The 19,367-nt window shown below is 39.7% G+C and overlaps 1 protein-coding gene across 7 annotated transcripts in view; it reads left to right on the top strand.

Moving 5' to 3' along the window:
* ARHGEF28 (Rho guanine nucleotide exchange factor 28) overlaps positions 1 to 19,367 on the top strand; it is a 326,609-nt gene that overhangs the window by 254,197 nt on the left and 53,045 nt on the right. For all 7 annotated transcript variants that reach the window (XM_043887235.1, XM_043887234.1, XM_043887230.1 and 4 more), the window contains 7 exons: positions 1,885 to 2,132; positions 7,606 to 7,728; positions 8,892 to 9,009; positions 12,100 to 12,354; positions 13,239 to 13,315; positions 17,660 to 17,838; positions 18,865 to 18,956. In XM_043887235.1, coding sequence (XP_043743170.1) covers positions 1,885 to 2,132; positions 7,606 to 7,728; positions 8,892 to 9,009; positions 12,100 to 12,354; positions 13,239 to 13,315; positions 17,660 to 17,838; positions 18,865 to 18,956 — 1,092 coding nt within the window. The remainder of the gene's footprint in view (positions 1 to 1,884; positions 2,133 to 7,605; positions 7,729 to 8,891; positions 9,010 to 12,099; positions 12,355 to 13,238; positions 13,316 to 17,659; positions 17,839 to 18,864; positions 18,957 to 19,367) is intronic.

Genomic DNA, 19,367 nt, shown 5'->3' with positions numbered 1-19,367 from the left:
CATGGCTGATATTTTGTATTCTTTTTTAAAACCTGTATGTAGGTTTGGAAATACTCATTAATCTAGAACCAGGACTTCTGATGCTCTTAGTAATGGTGAATTATTGTTTTCTCTCATGGTGTATTTTTAAAATTGATATATCACAAAAATTGAGATCTAAAACTCACCCTTTACAGTGTACAAACCTATATTATAGTATATTTGTAACATTTTAGTATATTTATAAAGTTGTGCAACCACCCACCACTGTCTAATTCCAGAGCAGTTCTGTACTCCAGAAAGAAACCCCGCGCCCAGGAGCAGCCATTCCCCTTTGCCCCTCCCACCAGCACCTGGAAACCACTCATCTATTTTCTGTCCCTATGAATTTGTCTATTCTGGACATATGGTGTAAATTGTACAATATTTAGGTTTTGGTGCCTGGCTACTTTCACTTATACTGTTTTCAAGGTTCATCCATGCTATAATATAATTCAGTACTCTATTCCTTTTTGTGGTTGAGTGATAGTTAATTGTACAGATATACCACACTTTATACCACACTTTGTTCTTCTGATCATGACTTGATGGTCGTTTTGGGTTGTTGCCAATTTGTGGGTCACATGGTAACTTTATGTTTAGCCTTTTGAAGAACTGTTTTCCAAAGCAGCTATAACATTTTACATTCACACCAGTGATGTATGAGGGTTTTGATTTCTCCATACCCTTACCAAGGCTTCTTTATTGTTCATCCTTTAAATCACAATTATTGTAGTATATGTAATGTGGTGTCTCATGGTAGTTTTGATTTATGTTTCCCGGATGGCTAATGATGTTGCTCGTGTTTTCGTTTGCTCATTGGCTATTAGTATATCTCTTTAGACAAACTTCTATTCAAATCTTTTGCCTATTTTGAACTGTTGTGTTTTTTTTTATTGTTGAGTTAAAAGAGTTCTTTATATGTTCTGGACTCGGGTCCCTTATCAAATACATGATTTGCAATTATTTTCTCCTGTTACATGGATTGTTGTTTTCACTTTCTTGATAATGTCCCTTGATCATAACACATTGGTTTCTCTTGGAGAAAGTAGAACTTTGGAGACAGATCCAGTAATGGAAAGGACCTACTGTTGTATGCATTGAAGAACTTTATTGTGTTTAATTCAATGTAATTCACCAAGCTAATTGTGCTCCTCAGTTCAGTTCAGTCACTCAGTCGTATCCGACTCTTTGCTACCCCATGGACTGCAGCATGCCAGGCCTCCCTGTCCATCACCAGCTCCTGGAGTTTACTCAAACTCAGGTCCATTGAGTCAGTGACGCCATCCAACCATCTCATTCTCTGTCGTCTCCTTCTCCTCTTGCCTTCAATCTTTCCCAGCATCAGGGTCTTTTCAAATTGTGCTCCTACTCAATGCAAAAAAAAAAAAAAAAAGAGGTAAACTAAGTTATGTTTTATGGAGTATTCAGGACAAAATAAAACTTGGTTCCCAACTGAAGTACCTGAAGATGTTAGCTGGTTATATTATGAAAGTTTGATACATTGGATTCTGTATATATTGGACTTAAAACTTTTACATATCCTCTTATAATATCAGGGAAGAAGAGAATAATTTTGAGCTTACATTAAAGATTTAGTCAATGCTGATTTAATAGTAGAAGAGTATTGTTATTCCTAAACCTTCCCTCTTTTTTTATTTGTGTAATATACAGTGTTAAGCTACAAATTTAGGTCAATAGGGATGCTTTTGAAAAAAGTTGAGGTCTGACGGACATATGACATTATGTTAGTTTCATGACAACTTAATGATATTTGTATATATATTGCAAAATGATCACCACAGTAAATCTAATTAACCTCTAGGGATACATGTTTTAAACCTTGTTTCTGCTCACCTGTTCCAGAGCTAATGCAGACAGAAATGCATCACATCCAGACCCTGTTCATCATGTCTGAGATCTTCAGGAAAGGGATGAAAGAGGAGCTGCAGCTGGACCACAGCACTGTGGACAAAATCTTCCCCTGTTTAGATGAGTTACTTGAAATCCACAAGCATTTCTTCTATAGTATGAAGGAGCGAAGGCAGGAATCCTGTGTTGGCAATGACAGGAATTTCATCATCAACCGAATTGGAGATATTCTAGTACAACAGGTGAGAAAGGTTTGAAAGTCTCAAAATCTCAAAGCCTAAAGGTACAGACTCTCTAGTGTTCAAAGCCTGCAGGGAACTGAAATCGATTTCATTACTATTATTGACAGTTGGTTTTCTTTTATTTGATGCTGGAGTGTGTGACTGATGTCTGAGAGCTTTTAACAGCCAGTGGATGGCTCTTCTGTGTTGCAGGGTGCCTGGATCATCCATCTGTCTATCACTGTCTCCAGCTAGAGGAGCAGCCACAAATGATTTCCTTATGAAAATTCACTTCTTGATGTGATGGGCTGTCTAATAACATGCCTCTCCCATTGGCCGTTGATAGTCTCATCAGTATTTGCAAAATAAGCATTGCCTAATTTTAGTAGTGAGGCAGATCTATTATCATGAGAGCCCTGGAGTTCATGCCTGATAGATAAGCAAATTTCACTAGAAGGAGGCACTTTTTAGGTGCTTGGGATGATTGAGGTATCAATGAGAATAGGCTGTGCCACTCATCTGTAAAAAAACAATGTATTGCTGGCAATTTGTATTGGCCCCCGATCTCTCTGAAAGAAGCTCTCCATTTAAAACATGCTAATGTGTGCATGCATTCTCAGTCGTATCTAACTCTTTGTGACCCTATGGACAGTAGCCCACCAGGCTCCTCTGTCCATGGAATTTTCAAGGCAAGAATACTGGGTGGGTTGCCATTTCCTCCTCCAGGGAACCTTCTCCAACCAGGGATCAAACCGCATCTCCTATGCCTCCTGCATTGTAGGTAGATTCTTTACCGCAGAGCCACTGGGGGAAGCCCCAGAACATGCTAATACAAAAGTTAAATAACATGCATCCAGAAGCCTTAAAATGGCAGGGACTTTTAAGGTACTTCCACTATATTACCTCACCTAATCTCCACTATATAGTGAGGTAAATATTATTTTCCCTAAAACTGAAGTATGGAGAAGTAATGACTTTCCCAAGTTCACACATCTTGTTAAATGGCATAGCTGGGGTTTAAGTTAAGAATATGTTATTTTGAGATACCATGGGAACATGCTGGGGAAGCTTGCTACCATCACTAGTCTTTAAGTCCCAGTAAGGTAGGGAGTCTCATCTATTTGGTTACTACTCTATTTCAATACCTAGAACAGTGCTGGGTACTATAAATATTTATTGAATGAGTGGGCCTGCAATGCAGGAGACCCGGGTTCGATTCCTGGCTCGGGAAGATCCCCTGGAGAAGGAAATGGCAGCCCACTCCAGTATTCTTGCCTGGACAATCCCATGGACAGAGGAGCCTGGCAGGCTTCGGCCCATGGGGTTCCAAGAGTCGGGTACGATTTAGCAACTAAACCACCACCATGGATTGCTTGGGAAAAACACACCAGGTATTCACTCCAGGGCTATGTTTTGTAGTCGCTTAAAGCATTTGAGGAGAGGCATGGAGATCTCTCACTAGTTACTTTAGTTTGGCTTTCTCTAAGTAGATGCCAAAATGTCATGTTCAGAATATTAATTTTATATCAGTTTCACCCTGTCACAGACACCAAAGGAATTTAGTTGTTGGTCTATAGACTAAATATTTAAATATACTAAATACAAATATTTGTAATACACAAAAAGAAAAAAAAAATCCTGATAATTGCCCCAGATCTTTTCCCTCATGTCTCACTGTGTAAAAATCCACACTAGTGTTAAGTTTCTAATCAAAGTGCTGAATGTTTTGCATCTAATCTTTAAAGTCCTCGACCTGTACTATCTTCATAATTCACCCCAAACATTTACAGTGCAAGGTTAAGAGACAGTAAAGTACTTTGCAAGACAGTTTGAATTAAAATGTCTAATTGTGTCTTTGTGAACTCGAATCTGAGTGTTTTCAAAAATGAAGTGCAAGATTATTTTATCATTTGAAAGTATTTCCATCTATCTTTCTGCCCTTGATACAATCATGACTTAAAATATTTTTTTGTTCTTTCATCACTTTCATAGTTGACAGAAGTTTCACATTTCTACCAGTTTTTTATTTAATTTGGGTGGAAATTGAGGACAAGGTTTGGGAAGCTGGCTGTTAGCACAGGGTAAAGCCTGGCGGTCTTTTGTATAAAGCACACACTTTTCCAACCGGGGGAAAATCCTTGGTATTCAGAGAAAGGATTAAGTCTGCTTTTGTGTTCCTGTTCGTGGACACGCTTAGTCGGTGTGGCGGGCTTCCTTCCAATACCGTGTAAATAAAATTGTCTCCTGAACAATATAGTAGCAAAGTCCTCAGACCGTGGCTGTGGGAGTGGCGCTCTGCGGGCACAGAGGGCGTGCAAGCTGCTGAGGGGTGTGTGAGCAGGCCTGGGGAAATCCCACATTCCAGTCTTGGACGCCAGGTCTCAGGAGGCCGACTGGAATGTGATGGTAATTTAGTCAGTGGGAACTTGTGTTGGTGAGGAATTCTGAACATGTGGAGCATGGTGGGTATATAGCAGTGGTTTTCCAATTTCAGGTACATAGACGTCTCTTAGAGCTTGTAAAGAATGAGGTATCCTATGTACCCACCACCTACCTAGTGTGTTGTTTGATAGCACTGGGTCTGGGATTTGGCATTTTAAAATTATTTTCCGCCAATACTAATCTCATTATGTATCAGCCGAGGTGCTGATAGAGATACAAAAAAATTACAGAATGTTGCTGTCATCATGAAGATTCCTCATCTGGCCGTTTTATAGCCACACCTCCTTCTCTCCTGTCTCCAACTGCTGGCCATCACTAATCTGTTCTCTGTCATTTCAGTCATGACATATAAGTTATATACATGTTATATAGGTTATATACAGGGTACGTCCCTTTGGATGGACTGTTTTTCACTCAGCACAGCTCTCCCCATCACTCAGATGGCCGTGTGTGACCTGTATGCTGCGGTGTGGACGTGCCGCAGTTTGTTGAATCACTCACTCAGGAGCACCTGGTTATTGCTCGTGTGCTCAGCTGCTCAGTCGTGTCCGACTCCTTGTGGCCCCGTGGACTGCAGCCCACCAGGCTCCTCCGTCCATGGGATTGCCAGGCAAGAATACTGGAGTGGGTTGCCATTTCCTCCTCCAGAGGACCTTCTTGATCCAGGGACTGAACCCACGTCTCCTGCATTGGCAACAGATTCTTTATCACTGAACCTTCTGGGAATCCATGCACACATGGGCACATGAACAGTCACATGCAGATTTGTGTGCATATTTTAAGTTATCATTTCTCTGGGGTCAGTGCCTGGGAGTACAGTTTCTGGGTTGTATGGTTGGTAGTTGCATGTTTAATTTTATAAGAAACTGCCAACTGGTTTTCAGAGAGGATGTAACATTTTACGTTCCTATCAACAATGTCCTGGTAATGCAGTTTCTCCACGCCCTCACCAGCATTAAGAATTGTCACTATTTTTCATTTAACTATTCTAAGAGGTGTGTAGTAGTGTCTTGTTGTGGTTTAAATTACATTTCCCCAGTGGCTTATGATGTTGGCCAGGTTTCATATGCTTACTTGCATATATGTGTATGTCCTCTCTGGTGAGATGTCTGTCCTTGTCTTTTGCCCATTTTCTGTTTGGATTGTTTTCTTACTGTTGAACAGTTATTTCTTTATCTATTCCAGATACTAACCTCCAGGCAGATAGGTAGTTTGTGAATATTTTCTCTAAATCTGTAACTTCTGTAATTTGGGTAAACTCCAATATGTCAAGTTTTCACTTTAAGGTTCAGGCTCTTGGTTTCAAGTCTAAGAACTCTTTATCTAGCATGAGATTCCAAAGATTTTTCTCCTGTTTTTTTTGTAGTTTTACGTTTTTAAGTTTTATGCTTTACATTTAAGTCTGTGATCCATTTGGAGTTAATTTTTCTATAAAATACGAGACTTCGGTCACGATTCTTTTTTGTTTTCACCTGTGAATGTTCAGCTGCTCTAATATTGTCTGTTGAAGGGGCTATCCATCTTCCAATAAATTGCTTTGCTCTCTGTCAAAATCTGTTGGGCATTTTGGGTTCCTATTTTGTTCCATTGATGTTTGTGTATCATCCCATAGTGATAGTTAAGACTATATATAATAAATCTTGTTATGTAATAATATATCTAATAATAAGTTATATAATAAACCTTGAAATTGAGTAGACAGTTCTTTTACTTTATTATTTTTCAACATTATTTTTAGCTATTCTGGTTCCTTTACCTTTGGTATAAATTCTAGAACAATCATCTAGATCTCTAAAAACTTGCTAGGTTTATTAAGAATTGCATTAAACCTGTACACTCATTTGAGGAGAAGTGACATTTTTAGTGTGTTGACTCTTCCAATCTATGAACGTGGTGTATTTCTTTAAATATTTGATTTCTTTCATCAGCATTGTGTAGTTCTTAGCACACAAGGTCTCTGTATGTTTTGTTAGATTTGTAGCAATGTATTCTTGTTGGGGGTTTAAGAATCATCTCCTGAGATGTATTTGCCTCAAACAGATAAAACTATGAGCAACGCTGAAAAGTCCAGAAATAGTGATGAACTTCCTGAGGGGGTGTAGGTATATTTTGGTTTCTGTTGCAGTGACCTTCAACATGGATGTGTATATGTGGGGTGATCAGAGTCTGAAAGACTGGCATTCACATTATTCAGCGGATTCTCTCCATACCAGCTTACGATTCTAAGTCGGTTCCTTTGTAGATTTTTCAGCAGAGATTTTTCGACAGGTTAAGGTTTTTGAAATACCCAGTCCCTGTTTCTACTTGTGACTATCAGTTAATAAATTGGCCTTCTGGTTACTTCTCTTTCTCTGTCATCTTGGTTAATAATAGCCTGCCTCTTGACCCATTTGTGATGACAAAAATCAAGTTCCTAACTGAGCTCTGAGTTCGTGGACATGATCAGTTGGCCAATGTAAACGTCAGTTTTCCTGAGGATCGCTGAATATGCCCTATACCCTTCCTTCAATCTATAAAAGTATTAAAACTGCAAATTGAAATTATAAAGTTGTGTAAACACACAGAACATAGAAGATAGCAAATGTTTTTCATTTGGCTATTGATAATTTAGTTCAATATCATATAACCACATATAATCACATATAATCCTCTTACCTATTGATTACTTCCTCTTTCTTTAAAAGGTATGTATGGAAGAGAACTGATTGTGGTCAGAAATTCCAGGAATTTATTCTTTATTTGCAAAGAATGCATTGAAATATATGAAAATCGCATGTTCTTTTTAGTGTTTAAAAGGTGAAAGTGAAGTCGCTTAGTTATGGCCGACTCTTTGTGACACCATGGACTGTAGCCTACCAGATTCCTCTGTCCATGGGATTCTCCAGGCAAGAATACTGGAGTGTGGAGTGAGTTGCCATTTCCTTCTTCAGGGGATCTTCCTGACCCAGGGATCAAACCCGGGTCTCCTACATTGCAGACAGACGCTTTACCCTCTGAGCCACGTAGAACTGACTAAAATTTCAAACCATCATTGAAATGTTATTCTTCTCAGTTTTCAGAAGAAAATGCAAATAAAATGAAGAAAATATATGGGGAATTCTGTAGCCATCACAAAGAGGCTGTTAGCCTCTTTAAAGAACTCCAGCAGAATAAAAAGTTTCAGAATTTTATTAAGGCAAGTATTTTAAAACTTACAAAATGGTAAGCCAACATAAAGTTCATGCTTGTTTTTTACATGATCTAAGCAAGTTTCACATCTAGGTACTGTTTTTCAAGGAAGAAGAAAGTGATATGTTTGTGGCAAAGATAGAAGACTGCTTTTTCTGTTTTAGTAAAATATTTTTCCCAAATCATTTACTTTTGTATTTATATTTGTGAAGACATGTTTTCCATACTTTTGAGCACCTTTGTAGTATCTTATGAAGCTATTTCATGCTGTGACAAGTAATAAGTCAGAAGAGTCACAGTAAAAATAAAGAATCCACTCCAGTGCCTCTGGATTAATTGCAAGCAAATCTGTGATGCACCTCATTTCACATATAACTTGTATATCTGAACAATATATATTTAAAAAAATTACAGTGGCATTATTATACTTACATAAACAATAATTCTTTAATACCTTCAAAGAATTGGCCAGTATTCAAAATTCCCTGCTTATCTCATAAAATTGGATTGCTTAAATTAGGATCTGACCAAGGTTTAGATATTGTATGCAGGGCTTATGTCTTTTAAATCACCTTTAAAATTGAATGTGCCCTATCCCATTTTTTGGTGTCCAACTTATTGAAGGAATTTGTCCCTTAGAGTTTCACAGACTCTAATTTTTTTATCTACCATTTTAGGAATGCTACCAGATTCTCCTTTTAAAAAAAATACATGTATATTAAGAACTTGAAATGAAGACTGAGGTTTTTAGAAAAAAGTTGCCCTGATTAGAGGAAACTTTAAGTACTATGATAAAGAACAACAAATGTAGAGGAAAACCTGTTGGGAAAACAAATAGTTAATTGCAAACTCCAAAATATAACTGATTTCTGAGTGTTTTTCAAAATTTTTGCTATTCACGAATCTTAGCACTTTTATGTATTAAAACTTGCTCATTTTGGAATTAGCTATATCAGAGTAACTTGAAACTTATTAATTTTGGAGATTTGGGTTGTTGATATTAATTTCAAAGTATACAATTTAATGAAGATAATGTTTTAATTAATGATCATGTTATGTCTGAATAGAATGATACCATTGCAGATTCTTTGTATTGTTAAATTCCTACCTAAAGAGAAAATACAGATAATGTTTGTATATATTAAAATATATATGCATATATATTTTAAGCTCCGAAATAGTAATCTTTTGGCTCGACGCCGAGGAATTCCAGAATGCATTCTGCTGGTCACTCAGCGCATCACAAAATACCCTGTTTTGGTGGAAAGGATATTGCAGTACACAAAGGGTGAGTGATGACTTCTGGGATCAACATTTGTCTCTTTCATTAGGTTTAAACATCGCTGAGGTGTTGTAAACATTTATAAATGTTTGTGGCATCTGATTCATAAAAATTGTTCATTATAGAAAAACTGTAAAGCCTTAGGATTTGGATCCATTGTGAAAAGTTCTCTTTCATAATGTGACTTGCCCAATAGTCTGAATGCCTCCAAGCAGCCCAAAGCAAGTAGGCTTCCTCATACTCTGACCCTGTCTTTCCCATCTCTATTTCCCCCACATCCAAACCTTAATACCTCTTCTTCATCTTCCCATTACCCTCCCAGCAGTGATTTGTTAGATTGAGGATGATTTATGAAGCAGCTATTTTTGACCCTGTCAACTCATCAAAGACTGACATCTGGGAATCCTCTGAGACACTGTTAATCCACATGACTGTTCTGTAAGCTCTGTGAGGGGTTATTAGTTCAATAGGTAGTCCTGTGGTTGGTACAAATAGGTTATCAATAATAGAACAGTGCAGTGAATGGATAGGTAAAAGTGCCTGTTCCTCAAGGATCAGGCTTATTGATCATGAGTGAATTATTAGGATGGTAGTGTCTTACGTTAACAAGGGCTTTGGTTTAACTTTGTGTAAATTTGTGTGGCCATTGCAGATACTTGGCTCGGCCACTCATTAGTTGGGCAACTTAATGAAATGAGCCTCAGTGCTCTCCACCAAATGAGAATACTAGTCCTTATCTTATAGATTTGGTGAGAGGGTTAAATAAGATGGTCTCAGAAAGTGCTCAGTATACAACCTAATATAAATAAGGTGCTTGATAAGTGGGAGCTGTTTTTATTATCTTTATTATGATCAATTGACTTGAAGACCATGAAAATGTTCTTGCCCACTCTAAAAAGTCAACTTCTAACATCCTTTCATTGGTAGGGGTCTTGGTGAGTAGAAATGCATGATTTAGTCTTTCCGTTTTTTTAGTCACATTAGAATGTGAGTTTAGTCAGGAATGGTAGCACCCATTCCTTATGTCCCATTTTTATTGCTTTCTATAATTAATATACAAGAAAATATAAGCACAATGTAAAGAGACACGCTTCATAATTTGTTCTTGGTGAAAGAATGAAAAAGAAATTAAGACTTTCAGTTTGTATCATGGTTATATTTTCTTTCTTAATTTTAATGTTGTCTAAGAACTGTCAGATTGTGTGAGGTCAGCTACTGCTGCTCCAAGAATCGTCCATGTCAAATTCCAGGTAGAATGTGAGACAGTGATTACAGCTTGGTATGTCGGAAGTGAGAATTGAGTTCTGGCTCCTCAGGTAGAGCTGTCATAGTGGCTGAGTGAACACTGCCTCCTTGATTAAGGCAGACCTCTCCCCCAGTTCTTTCTCTGGCTTCTGGGCACACGAGGTCCTGTGACTGTACTAGGGCAGTGCTTTTGGAACGTGATTAGAATACCCTTCACCTGGAGATCTTGTTTACAAGCAGAGTCTGCTTCAGTAGGACTGAGATAGAACCCAAGGCAAGCATTCCTGACAAGACTTCTGGGTGGTGTGCACATTCCTGCACTTTTGAGTTATAGGCTGTTAAAAGACAGTAATTTATCCCTGAAGATCAGAAACCTTTTCTTGCCTTATTTTAAGTCACTTTGCAATTCAACTTTGATTTTCTCTACTCAGCTTTCCTATATTTGAAATACACTCTTTATAAAGAAGAATCTTTATTTTTGGTGGTGGGGACTGCTGCTTAGGTGAGTGACAGGGCAGTAAAGTCTCGAAGTAAAGGCAGTAGGTTCTATCGTGGGCAACGAGAAAATCTTCCTTGTTAACCACAGTGTCACAAGCTGTTCCTTGGTTGTCTGACTAAGCTTTCACGTACCTGCTTAAGGCATTTAGAGCCTGGAACGTTTAGATCCTTCAGAGGACAAGTCCTTATTCCATTTCACTGCTCTTTCCGTGTATTTACTTCTGCTGTTCTAGGCTCTAGAGAATCTTTTATTTTCTCTGTCAACTTTCTTTTCTTCTCTCCTAGCAGTTTCTGACTTCCTGAAACTTTCTCTTTCAGTTCCATTCACCTCAATAAACATCAGTTAGTTTTTTAAACATCAAATTTAGAAAATAGTTAAATTGACTTCATCGGAAGCTCCAGGAAGCTGTTGCAGAAACTCCTCTAGAAGTTTTTCTTCAGATAGTCTAGAGATAAGAGATTTGGCCTGGATTTCAAAGAATCGTAGTTGGGCTGATGATTATCTACTCTGTTGGCATAGCTGACTTAGCCACTCAGCACAGTGCCTTGGTCCCAATTTTTGAGGCTGAAAAGATGTTTTAATACATATTATTAGTATATTTATCTTTATGCTAATGCAGTTGTAAACTATAATTTTGAATGTTACTTTTTATGGAGCAAGGGATCCAGGAAGGCAAATGAGTCCGGGGTCCATTCAAGTCACACGGCAGCCTCCTTTTGGGAAAGGATTCCAGGTTGGGCTTGTAGCTTAGTGAAGTTCTGAGAAGCTTGGTATGGGGATTGCTTGATTACTCATGTCTGGGCAGGTGGAAGGAAGGCTGAACTTGGGATATGACAGTCGCTGCTCTAGGGAAGAAGGTCAGACCAGTCTCTAGAACAAAGACATCATGTTGTCACAGAGTTCCTGCTGACGTATCTGATAAATAAATCTTCTTAAGGACACATTTTAACCATCATTTTGGGCAGGAGGGATGCAGAGTGATGGTAGAATATTTGAAGTTTTTTCCCTCTTTTTTTTATATTGACATATAGTTGATTAACAATGTTGTGATAGTTTCAGGTGTACAATAAAGTGATTCAGTTATACATGTTCCTATTTAGATTGTTACAAATATTCAGCAGAGTTGCATGTACTATACAGTAGGTTCTTGTTGGTTGTCCATTTTAAATATACCAGTGTGTACATGTTAGTCCCAAACTCCCTAATATTTGAAGTTAGTCCAACATTTTTGCTATGGGATTTCTGCTACTTAGATGATGTATTTCACTTTTTTTTTTAACATTAAAGGAAAAGTGTCTCCCTGAGCACTCTGGCTTATTGCTCGCTGTCTGTTCTTTCTTTTTCCCATGCAGAGAGCACTGAAGAACAGAAAGACTTATGCAAAGCTCTTTGCTTAATTAAAGACATGATTGCAGCTGTGGATTTAAAAGTCAGCGAATACGAGAAAAAACAGAAATGGCTTGAGATCCTAAATAAGATTGAAAACAAAACGTACACTAAGCTCAAAAATGGCCATGTGTTTAGGAAACAGGCGCTGATGAGTAAAGAGAGGACCCTGTTATACGATGGCCTTGTCTACTGGAAAACTGCTACAGGTCGTTTCAAAGGTACCGTGGCTCCAACAGACCAGTTTCTCTGTCTACCGCGTGCTATTCCTTTAATAGAGGACAGATTTTCCAAAGAAAAATGGTTCAGCAATGCAGGCACACACACAAACTGTGGGTCAGTAGAAAGATTCCTGTAGGATCACGTTGGAAACTTCAGTAGATGGAGGTGGCCCACCCTACACACCTTTGGGGAGAGTTTGCTGCCCCCAAGCAAAAGGCTTCCCAAGTGTTGCATGGATTTTCAAGTTTGCAATGTCTGAATCAAAGGCACTGAGAGTCCTAACTGGTGGCATGTAAATATTATTCTGGAAAATATGCCTACACACCCAGAGTCTATTGTGTGCCAAGTCAGCCCAGGGCTCAGACCACTGAGGAGAGAAATAAACTCTAAACATCTTCGGTGGTGAATGACATAATGCATAAATATACGTGTTGACATTGGTGGTGTTTGCTATCGAGCAGTCATCTGTTATCTGATTAGCGTCTAAAACAGTTTATTCTGATCCTTAAGGAATGATTCTGTAGCTAGCACCTTGCCTGAGGCTTTGTCAACACTGGCCACTGGACTTAACAGGATCTTGTTTTTCACTGAATATTTTTCTTCCATTTTTGAAAGCTACAACATTAAATTTTGCTGGAGATTTAGCTGTACGGACAGTGACACACACAAGCATGCACTTAAATACCACTTACTTACTATGTTATCTCTAAAGTAAGTCTTTAGCTATCATAATATAGGCATTTTGATAAAAGTTTTATAATTAGACTAAATCTTAGCTTTTTAATTTTTAGTTTGTTTAAATTAAACATGAAATGGGAATTTTAATAAGGGCATTTGAATTGTGGTTTGCTTCATTAATACTAGTAATTTTTTTCCTTTGAAGATATCCTAGCTCTACTTCTAACTGATGTGCTGCTCTTTTTACAAGAAAAAGACCAGAAATACATCTTTGCAGCTGTTGTAAGTATTTGGCTATGTGATGAATATTTCAATTACTTTAATCCCACATCTTCTTGGAAAATGCCTGAAATGCCTAGTGAAATTAAATGGTCATTGACAAGATCATGCCTGTGGTATATTCCCATTATCAGTGATTACAGTGTTCAGTAACAAGCATCCAGTTGGTTTACCAAGCATGGTAGGAGTTGGTTTATCATAACCAGGACTGGTATTCAGTTGATGCAGCAATTTGATCAACTGTGAAAATATTGAAGTATTTTGATACTAGTTGGTGAATGTGTGCTTAGTCGCTCAGTTGTGTCCAGCTCTTTGCAACCCCATGGACTGCAGCCCGCCAGGCTCCTCTGTCCACGGGGATTCTCCAGGCAAGATACTGGAGTGGGTTGCCATGTCCTCCTCCAGGGGATCCTCCCAACCCAGGCATTGAACCCAGGTCTGCTGTCTTGCAGGCAGATTCTTTACTGACTGAGCCACCAGGGGAGACTCTGCTGCTTGACTATCTTGGTCTTCCCCTCAGAAACTCCCTCCCCTCCCACCCCTGACTTCCCAGCACCTGAGATATGGATGCTGGGAATAACAAATCCCTTCTGGCACCGCACTCTCTTTACCCCTGTTGGGCAGCGCCTGCTGTACCAGCTGCTAACTCCATCCATGCTGTTCCATCTCCTGCCAAACATGAGGATACCATCCTGGTATCTGAAGTGTAAAGAGGGTTCTTTCTTCATTCTCCCATAGTGGCTGTTAGATAATAAGGCTGATCAGATAACACTTATCTTTGTACTGTTATTTAATCTCATTGCCAGCACAGAGTGAGGCATAGAATAGCAGTAAAACCAATATTTTATAGCATGTTTTATGCAGCATCTTGGGGTCCACAGTGACTCACGTAAAGATGGAAGATGCCATCAGTTAACCCCTCATCAGCATTGTGGGGCCTCAGGCCCTGTTACAGGGAAGAGTCTAAGATGCAGCACCAATGTGAGCAGCATAACGGAAGCTCTCCACCACGTTAGTGCGTATCATCCATTGATTGATACGGAATGAATCACTGAACAGAATCGGCCACTTTATGAATCAGCAGTGGATGTGATGTAACAATGAGGCTGAACGTAGAAGTTCCTTTACCTCTTTTCCTTGGGCAGAGGTTGTCAACTCCAGTGTCTTCAGGGATTGGGCAGGCAATATATTAATAAATGAGTAAACTGGCCCAGTCTCTTGCTGTTAAGGAGCTGATAGTGGTAGAGACTGCAGTGAACTGGTGAATTCATGCCCTTTCCTGAAGAGGGCAGGATGACTCAGCCATTGCCTGTGTTTTATTTTTTATTTTATTTTTTTCCATTTATTTTTATTAGTTGGAGGCTAATTACTTTACAATATTGTAGTGGTTTCTGCCACACATTGACATGAATCAGCCATGGATTTACATGTGTTCCCCATCCCGATCCCCCCTCCCACCTCCCTCCCCATCCCATCCCTCTGGGTCTTCCCAGTGCACCAGCCCTGAGCACTTGTCTCATGCATCCAACCTAGGCTGGTGATGTGTTTCACCCTTGATAGTATACTTGTTTCAATGCTGTTCTTTCTGAACATCCCACCCTCGCCTTCTCCCACAGAGTCCCAAAGTCTGTTCTGTACATCTGTGTCTCTTTTTCTGTTTTGCATATAGGGTTATCGTTACCATCTTTTTATTTTTCATATATATGCGTTAGTATACTGTATTGGTCTTTATCTTTCTGGCTTACTTCACTCTGTATAATGGGCTCCAGTTTCATCCATCTCATTAGAACTGATTCAAATGAATTCTTTTTAATGGCTGAGTAATAGTCCATTGTGTATATGTAACATAGCTTCCTTATCCATTCATCTGCTGATGGGCATCTAGGTTGCTTCCATGTCCTGGCTATTATAAACAGTGTTTCGATGAACATTGGGGTGCACATGTCTCTTTCAGATCTGGTTTCCAAGATGTGTATGCCCAGGAGTGGGATTGCTGGGTCATATGGCAGTTCTATTTCCAGTTTTGTAAGGAATCTCCACACTGTTCTCCATGGTGGCTGTACTAGTTTGCATTCCCACCAACAGTGTAAGAGGGTTCCCTTTTCTCCACACCCTCTCCAGCATTTATTGCTTGTAGACTCTTGGATAGCAGCCATCCTGACTGGCGTGTAATGGTACCTCATTGAGGTTTTGATTTGCATTTCTCTGATAATGAGTGATGTTGAGCATCTTTTCATGTGTTTGTTAGCCATCTGTATGTCTTCTTTGGAGAAATGTCTGTTTAGATTTTTGGCCCATTTTTTGATTGGGTCATTTATTTTTCTGGAATTGAGCTGCAGGAGTTGCTTGTATATTTTTGAGATGAATCCTTTGTCTGTTGCTTCGTTTGCTATTATTTTCTCCCATTCTGAAGGCTGTCTTTTCACCTTGCTTATAGTTTCCTTCGTTGTGCAAAAGCTTTTAAGTTTAATTAGGTCCCATTTTTGGGCCCAGGGTTGCTAATCTTCTGCTTTCCCCCAAAACTCAGAAATCTGGTGTTTTTATTTTAAAACAGTGAAATGCTCGGTTTTTAAAGACTGGAAAATTATGTTTAAAAAGCTCTCTTCAACCTGGCCTAGGCCTTTGCATCACTAGTTTTTGACATCTATCTCCAAAGTAGCCAGGTTACCTCCATTCCTAGAGATTTAATTTGAATTCTTGACCATCCCTAGAGTCCCTGTGTGGTTCACATGAGTAATCTTGGTCCTGCCCCTGATGCCTCCTGGTCTGTGGTGGTTAAATGGAAGCTACTTTCTATCCACTGACCTGTTTTTCATTTTAAAAATATCTGACTCCACCACCTCCTCTCCTGCAACACTAAACTACTAGTTCAAATTATGTGTCTGTGTATGTGTGTGTGTGTGTGTGTGTGTGTGTGTGTATTCAAACCTACTCTGCCTCTGCCTCTTTATGTACAGAGGCTGCTGACCTTGTAAGCTGAGGAAGCTGAAACAGCATTGCAAGAAGGAAAGTAGATAAGGTCTTATATAGTAAACCCATTATCGAGTAAGGGATATTAAACATGCTCACAGGTGCTCCCTAATTAGCGGGGGCAGCATTCCAAAAGCTTTGGCACCAAGCAGCTTTGACTGCCATGAGCAGAGGCAGCACCCGAGACTGAGCAGACCAATGGTTTGTCCCATGGTGGGTTGGTTTTCGGTGTTTGCTGCCCTTAAGAATAGGATGAAGACTGAGTGAAGTGATCCTTTGGTCATACCCTTGCACACACCTTCAGATGTGGTGAAGCTGGGTGCTGCTGGGAAAATAGCCAAGCACTAAGGAGTCAACGGGGAGGGCTGGGGCGGCATGTTCTGGATAAAGGCGTCTCAGTTCCTGAGGCAGAAGCAAAGCTACGTGCTGCAGCCAGCTCTGTAAACGGTGGTAGAAGCCACAAACCAAAGAAGTCTTCATATTTAGCCCCCAAACTGTTCATTGTGCAGGCATTCTTTTGGCCATTTGTTCAACTTTAACTACCTACCAAAATTAGCATTATCCATGTTTTTATTCATCTTTGAATGCCCAGTGCTTAGAAGGAGGCCCTGAAGGATCACAGTAAATGTCGATAGGAAAAGTGATTTAATCAGTCAAATTTTAGACTTTGTGCCTATTTCCGTCTGATGGAATTATGCCAAATAGAGTTCTACAGACATGTACTGAGTTGCCTACTTTATTCAAAACAATGTGTTAGGTAAATGAAGATGAATTAGACCCACTTCTGCTCACCAAGAGCTCACCTGTCTGGTTGGTGAGAACAAGAGGCATTTGCAGATGGAGTGAGCCTCGGTACTGTGATAGCAGGAGACATTGGTCCTGGAGAATCTGAGGTCTTGCACTCCCTGCTTACCTTTCATTTTAATAGATTTCTCTTCTGTGCTTGGGGTTCTGTACGTATCACCTTGTGAAAACAGTGTTGCTGTTAAGTGCCAAATCCAAGGGTCACTTTAGGTCTTCCAACCCTCTTAATCTATTCATAATATTTGATACACTGTTTCCATGCCCTTCTAGAAAAGTCTCTCTATCCCTCACTACAGCCTTTTTTGATATTTTTTCTTATTGCTCTGATTGTTCTTTTTAAATGATATCTTCTAAAATCACCAATTCCTAAGGACATTCTCCTGCATCCTCTTTTTCCATCCACTCTTCACCATACCTTTTCATTGGAGATCTTACCCACTTCCACAGCTCTTCCGGAAAGGTTGCAGTGAGGTATTTGCCTGATACTGTTGCCTTCCTTAGCTGTTGTGTTTTGTGAGACCCTTCCTTTAAGTAGGATACTGTTTCATCTGCACCTCATCCTGTTTTCTGTAGGATCAGAAGCCATCAGTTATTTCCCTTCAGAAGCTCATTGCTAGGGAAGTTGCAAATGAGGAGAGAGGGATGTTTTTGATCAGCGCTTCATCTGCTGGTCCTGAGATGTATGAAATCCATACCAACTCCAAGGAGGAAAGAAATACCTGGATGAGACGGATCCAACAGGCAGTAGAAAGGTAGCATTTCCTTCTGTCCACTGTTGCGGGAATGGACTTGTTCTGTTGGGGAAAAGAATCTAACCATGTCTCCCCTGCATGAAAGCTCAGCCTCAGCTGGAAGGGTCTGCTCCCTGCCCTCTGCTCCCGCCTGCCATAGCCCCTCATCTGCATCTTTGTCCTCCACGCTTCCCTGCATGTAACGCCCCGTCTCCCTCTGCCTGTGGGACTCCTGCCCATCTTGGTACAGCTGTGACCCAGCATCTTCATGAAGACCTCCTCAGTTCCACTGGTCTCTTCTTAACCTGAAATTCCTTAATACCTGCTCCCAAAGCATTTATTTGATGCTTGATATCTGCTACTGCCTTGTAGCTATTATCTTATTTATGTATATATGTTTGGTTATTAGACTGGAAGCTCCTTGAGGGCAGGGACCATGTCTTCTGTTTTTCTGTGTCCATAATTCAGAAGAATCATTCAATAAACATTTTTAGATCAATGGATCTGTATCAACTTACCCCTCATTGCTGGTGCTATGACAGTTTTTATAAATGGGGGTGTGAGGGTGCTCATTCTTAATGGTAATTTGATTAGATCTTGAAAGATGTTGTATAAAATTCCTCCACATCCCCTGCACTCCACCCAACCTGCTACCCTACCTCCCTCCCCCTCTGGTCTCTCTGCTCTTACCCTCATTGAGAATGGAAGTACCTAAATGCAGTAGAAAGCAAAAAGTATTCTTTTAATTGTACCTACTCCTGGCATTGGTATTGTGTGTGTATAAGTATATGTTTGTGTATGTGTGTGTTTGTTGGAATGTTTGAGTCATCCTAAACTGCTCACTTTGAAAGCTCTCTTACATAATGCAAGCTCCATTATATACTCAAGAAAACCAAATCTCTTGGCCAGGGGGCATGATGAATTCTCTTTATGCTGAATTTTTTCTTTTCTGAATAATTCTTCTGCCAAGTTCCCATGTCTTTCTAATGAACCTAAAGATACTTGGGTATGGTTTCAGTTGTCTCTCTTGACTGTTGTCTTTTAAAGTTGCCCAGAAGAAGAAGGGGGAAGGACAAGTGAGTCTGATGAAGAGAGGAAGAAAGCTGAAGCCAGAGCAGCGAAGATTCAGCAATGTCAAGGTACGGTGCAGGCGCCTCTGCGTCCCTGGTCACGGGGTTCTCCTTGGAGACTGAATAGTTCATTTAGTTCAGGACTAAATAATTAATTTTGTGCACCCAAGGCCTACCCTGATTGCTCTCAAAAAAGTATATATATTAATATACATTGGCACTGGAAGTGCTCAAATAAAATGACTCCCTACCTCTTCCTCCTTATGATTAAAATATATATGTTTAAAATTCTGCATATAACATGACAGTAGTTGTGGGCAGTATGGTGCAGATGGGCATGGGAGCTGTTGTCTAGTGTTTTTAAAATTTAACTAATTTATTTTCGGCTGTGCTGGGTCTTTGTTGCTGCCCAGGCTTTTCTCTAGTTGTGGTGAGTGGGGTCCACTCTCTAGTTGTGGTGTTCGGGTTTTATTTCATGTA

The sequence above is a fragment of the Cervus elaphus genome, chromosome 25 (genome assembly GCF_910594005.1).
Source record: "Cervus elaphus chromosome 25, mCerEla1.1, whole genome shotgun sequence".
NCBI lineage: Eukaryota > Metazoa > Chordata > Mammalia > Artiodactyla > Cervidae > Cervus > Cervus elaphus.
This window is presented reverse-complemented; position numbering and strand designations above follow the sequence as displayed.